The 5,704-nt window shown below is 36.3% G+C and overlaps 1 protein-coding gene across 2 annotated transcripts; it reads left to right on the plus strand.

Moving 5' to 3' along the window:
- The first annotated feature begins 572 nt into the window (after positions 1-572).
- On the plus strand, positions 573-5,450 carry stmn4 (stathmin-like 4). Of its 2 annotated transcripts, none has more exons than XM_084431900.1 (6): positions 573-706; positions 2,028-2,083; positions 2,951-3,046; positions 3,190-3,395; positions 3,473-3,664; positions 4,193-5,450. In XM_084431900.1, the coding sequence occupies exons 1-6, from the start codon at positions 588-590 to the stop codon at positions 4,250-4,252; spliced, it is 729 nt and encodes a 242-aa protein (XP_084288026.1). In that variant the 5' UTR covers positions 573-587; the 3' UTR covers positions 4,253-5,450. The 2 variants fall into 2 exon arrangements, with proteins under 2 accessions (XP_084288026.1, XP_084288027.1); XM_084431901.1 differs by having other exon boundaries at positions 3,193-3,395.
- The last annotated feature ends 254 nt before the right edge of the window (positions 5,451-5,704 follow it).

Genomic DNA, 5,704 nt, shown 5'->3' on the forward strand with positions numbered 1-5,704 from the left:
CATGAAAATGCAGGATATAGTACAATAAAGCAATGTCTGCTCTAAATACATTTCAAGATATTATATTATATATATAAAATATATAATATTTTTTATATAATATAATATAATATAATATAATATAATATAATATAATATAATATAATATAATATAATATAATATAATATAATATAATATAATATATAATTAATATTTTCTCCAAACCACTTATCCACAGGTGGGGGGCATAATATAATATAATATAATATAATATAATATAATTTGGGAGGAAATGAAACATTTGTTTTTGTTATTGCTTTGGTTGTATTATTAACAATAATAGTTCTTAGTGTTATTGTACTACATATTATAGTAATATTGTAAACTCTAATCTTTGTCTTCTGTCTCTTGTCATCTACAGTATGTGTTAGAAAACACTTGTCTTCTATTTTGCATGGACACCTGCAGTAAGGCACAAAGAGTTAACACCGCCCCGCCCGTGCTTCTCTGTGATGGAGAAATGCTGGCCCACCGTGCTCTGCCACTCACCTCGGCCAATAGCAGCACTGGAAGATGATGTCATGCGATAGGAGGGGTGCCGCCGCTGATGCTGCTGAGCTCTTGTATCCGAGGAGCAGAAGAGAGTGAGGTGAAAAAGAGGATACCAGAGAAAGAGACAGAAGAGAGAGGGGGGAGACAGGGACAACACCTCATCAAGGAAAAAAGGTAAGTGTGGGCATCACAAAATCAAATGAGAGGCTGCATGTGCTCTGATGTTTTTTTTTTCGATTTGAACATTGATTACTAAAAAGAAAAAGGTTACCTTTGACTCAAAGATTCAAAGTGCCGCATCAGACGTCTAGTGGGAACTCAGTGTTCTTACAGCATGCTGTGTCTGCCATCAATAATGTATGGCGAGCAACTTTTATATGCATGAAAATGAATGTATTGGCAAACGTATCTGTATCTGTGTGTATATGCACCATTGTGTTAAAAGATGACATAATTCAAGGGTGCACTAGACTATGTCATTCAAAGGCAAGAGTCAGTAAACAGCCTTACACACTGACTGCAGTTTTTTAGGGTTGGATTTGGATTCATTTTGTTACTTATTGTGTTTTGTATTAATATAGTCAGTTGAGAAATAATTTTTCCTGTGTTTAGCCTGGCATTATGCACGTATGCCATTTGGGGCAACAGATAACAATTATGTAAAGGAGTCATGAATTTGTTTTGTAACGGTGATGTGAGAATATAATATATAATATTGAAAGTATAAACAGGTATCTGCTTCTGTAACAACTAATAAGCTGTAAATATACAGCTATACGTGCAGTAAGGGGCTATTAATCCAAATGCTAATAAGTGTGTATAGACAAAAGTAGATGTATGAACAAGGCAGGGCAATGCTTCTCTCTCAGTGGTGTCTCTCCATAGGGGTCCATCCGTGGCAGTTTTGCTCATGATTATAGATTGAGGCAGACATACACCACCACCCTGTGACCGCCCAGGCAACTATCTCTTTAGGTTTTAGTGCTCCCCAAGCTGAACAAAGCATCACTGTGTCCTTCCATCTAATACCTGGTATGAAATGTCATCTGGGCTGGTATCAGTTTGGGCATTTAAGATCATATCTGGTATTTTAGTTTTCGGATTTATGTAATGTTTAATGTTTGTTATGCTTTCTAAAATTGTCTTGTATACTGATAAGTGGCAGCTTTCAGGCAGAGTAACAATACAGAGATTGTGCGTGACACTCCCTGCTGCCCCTCATCTAAATTCATGCTCCTCTCTCACCAAGTGTCCCGCCACATCACAACAAGCGCCTTTTAGACACATCTCATGCACAATGGATTTGCATTTCACATATTCTTCTTGAAAGTACGAGACATTAGTGTATTAATTAAATGGGATTTATTTGAATTATTTTGTAATTCTGATGTTTCAGAACATTTACTTGAGGCCAGAGTGATTTATTCTTGTGGCCAGTAAACTAAAAACACACACTCTTTCCTAATCCTCTCTTTCTCTCTCTCTCTCTAAACAGGACAGAGCGAAGGGTTGTAAGCGACACGCAATACTGCATAAACATGACCTTGGCAGGTAAGCTACAAAAAGTCAGCCCTGATTCCCAAACACCAAAGCCCACATTGTCAATATCAATATTTGAAGACACAGGGTATGATTTTTGTTATGAAATGTTAACACAGGTGCTTGGTTTAAATGTTTTTAGAGAAACTAGGAGAAACTGCTTTTAATACATTTCAGTTATTAACTTAATCACAGTATCAGACATAAAAAAAAATGGCAATACAAACATTTTAGATTCATTGATAATTAAAATGTAAATTTAGTTTGCCAAAGTTGTACACTTCAAAAAAGATCATGCATATTTGAAGCAGGTTTAAATCTAAAAATATATATATTATTTTTAAATTCTGTAAAAATGTTCAATTTATTTTAAATAAACCTGTCTCCAATCAGGTTTCCCAAACGCTCCCTCAGACTCCCATTGGTCGAGCAGACCCCTAGTTCCGCCCCCAAAATCACGTGATTGGTTGGGTTTATCAGAGAGCCGTCTTCAGGTTTTCTAACGCTCTAATGTTTGTAATTGCAAATGGTCGAAAGAAAAAAGAATTCCATTGTTCTGTTTATATTACACTTATACATTTCACAAACGCTTTTATCCATAGCGACTTACATTGTGTTAAAGGTAGCCTAGATTGAATACATTTTAGCAGTTCAAGCAATCCCTGGGAATGATGCTTTACTTTACCCTATGGTTAATTCAGTGAAATCTTTCAGGTAGCCTAGTTTACACATTTTATGTGCAATTGCTTACAGATGCTTTTAATGAGATTGTTTTGAAATGTGTACTTTTCTTCACCAATCAAGTATGATTGAAGAGAATGCAGGCTTTTGTTTATATTTACGAGGAATTTTATATTTACCTGACTTTCCCCCACACAGCATATCGAGACAAGGTGAAGGAGCTCCCCCTAGTGTCACTTCTGTGCTCCTGCATCAACTCGAACAATGCAGAAAATCCCACATACAAGGCTGAGGGTAAATATTAATAACAAAACATTACTCATCAGTGTTTCTGTTTTATAAACACATCTCTACCACTAAAATGCAGTGAGCATAAATATAATGAAGACTTGATACATTTTGCTCACAGTAAGTACTCTATGTGATCATTCTTAAAGAAGCAGTGGATCTCAACTGGTGTGTGATCAAAGATATGGAGGTCATTGAGCTGAACAAGCGTGCCTCGGGCCAGGCATTTGAGGTGATCCTGAAACCTCCCTCTTTTGACGGCGTGCCTGAGCTTAACACTTCCATGCCCCAGCGTAAGGACCCCTCACTGGAGGAGATCCAGAAGAAACTGGAAGCCGCTGAGGAGAGGCGGAAGGTTGGAATTTACACTCACATACCCAAACCATCACTCTCTTTGGTCTGATTTTGATGCTGAAACTGTATCCTCTCCAGTTTCAGGAGGCCGAGATGTTAAAGCATCTGGCTGAGAAGAGGGAGCATGAGAGAGAGGTCATCCAGAAGGCATTTGAGGAGAACAACAACTTCATTAAGAATGCTAAAGAAAAGCTGGAGCAGAAGATGGAAGCCATCAAAGAGAACCGTGAGGCTTTGCTTGCTGCCATGCTGGAGAGACTACAGGAAAAGGTACAAACTAACTGACAAGGATGTAAAGTATACTTGAGTACTTCATTATGTGTGAATGGCTGTTTACAACCCATTTTACTTTCATAATGAGACATATTTCATAGGGAAACAGGATATTCAACAAGAATAATGGGACTTTAGGGCGTGACTTTAAAGATTTGCTCTGAGTGGAAATGTATTTTATTAGTTTGTTTTAAAAAATATATATATAAATTAATATAATAAAAATATTATTTATTCCTGTGATGGCAAAGCTGAATTTTCAGCAGCCATTACTTAGTCTTCAGTGTATAATTAGAATAATTCAGAAATGATATGTATGTGGTGATTACACAATTTGTGTTTTCCTTGGCCTTTGTGCTTTTGAGTCCCTTCCGAGTCTAACTATAGAATCAGTATGAATACTGCATTAGCATGGGGTGGATAGTTTCCACACTTTATTTATGTTGTTGTATTTTGCTTCACTCAGGCACACTAATACATGCATGAACACAGATCGAGTAAGTTTTCTTTTGTGTGTCAATTTAGGACAAACACGCAGAGGAGGTGAGGAAGAACAAAGAGCTGAAAGAGGAGGCCTGCCGGTAGAGGAGCGCCTGCTGCGCAGGACTGCTGTGGCTATGGTCAAGGGAAAAAGATATGGAGATGAAACTGGTGAAGAGAAAATAAAACAAATGGTAGCCAATACATCTCAAAAAGGGGACATATTGGACATCGATAATGACAATTTGCTACACACCAAGCTTTTGTGGGGATTAACAACATCAGAGCTACTTAATGTTATTAAAAACAGAAAAAAATATTGTCTAGATGGCAATGCAAGGTGCACTAAAGGTATGTTGCTTGGTGGAGGACAGGAGGTTGCTTCAGAGCAGAAGAATGAATATACCAAACTGATCTTTTGAAATGACTTGAAAGGAGGACAAGAGGTGAAATCGATGAAGAGATGCTTTTTATAACCTCCATATCCAGTACAGATGAATGTGTTAACTTAAACTACATCTTAAAGTCATCCTTCACTAATGGAAATATCTCTTTACAGTTACAAAAGCATCTTTTTCCAAAACATGTGCCATTTACTGATGCTTTGGCTAAAGCTTTTTTAGTTATCGTTTGATATTAATATATTCAATAATCAATAGGGTTTCATAGAACCTCAGGCATGCTTATACAATATGTATTATTAAGCATCAGTAATCAGATGGCTAGAGGTACAATATCTATCACATTTCCTGCTGTGTTTATGCAAGGTGAACATTTTATAAAATTAATATTAGATTATTAGAACATTCTGGATGCCTATCAAATCTGAAAGCTCATATTCCTCTCACAGAATAAAAGTTGAGCACAGTGACACTTTAAGCACAACTCAGAAGCACATTTAGCTTTTTCATTCCTTATTTATTATTTTGACGCTTATCAGTAGATAAACACATAGTGGCATCTCAGAAAATGAAGAATGGAAGCACTCAGGTGTGAGAAAAAGATCCGGTTTGTATTTGGGAAATAGTTAGAAAGTTTTAGAAATGAATGGTGCACTTTGCTTTGGCATGCCACTGAGCTTTACCGTATAGTCTTGTTTCTTTTACTCGTTCTATACAAAGACAAAGGAGTTTGATGTTGGTACGCAGCATCAAAAAAGAGCCGTCGTATGTGCAATGATGAGAATTAATGTTAATCGACCTGATTTTGTGAGAAAATGGAACGTAAATGCTCACTGTGTTTGTAATTTCCAGATGACTAAACTCTCTAAACTAAGTCAAATAAATGCTTCTCTTAACTAAAACGAAGGTTTGTTTAATGCATTCTAACATGTCTAATTCATACAATTATTGCACTGAAACAAACTATTACAAAGTGAAACTATCAAGAAAATCAATCAAATATTTTATTAATCGAGATTACAATAAATACAAAGCTGATGAAAAGATTACAGCAGAAGTTTTCTGTACCTATAGGCAGATTAATACAACAATATAGCCGTACACAATTAAAAGTACAGTAAAGAACTAATTCTGAGGCACAACAATGGGTAAAACG

This window comes from Rutilus rutilus, assembly GCF_951802725.1.
Source record: "Rutilus rutilus genome assembly, chromosome: 15".
Taxonomy (NCBI): domain Eukaryota; kingdom Metazoa; phylum Chordata; class Actinopteri; order Cypriniformes; family Leuciscidae; genus Rutilus; species Rutilus rutilus.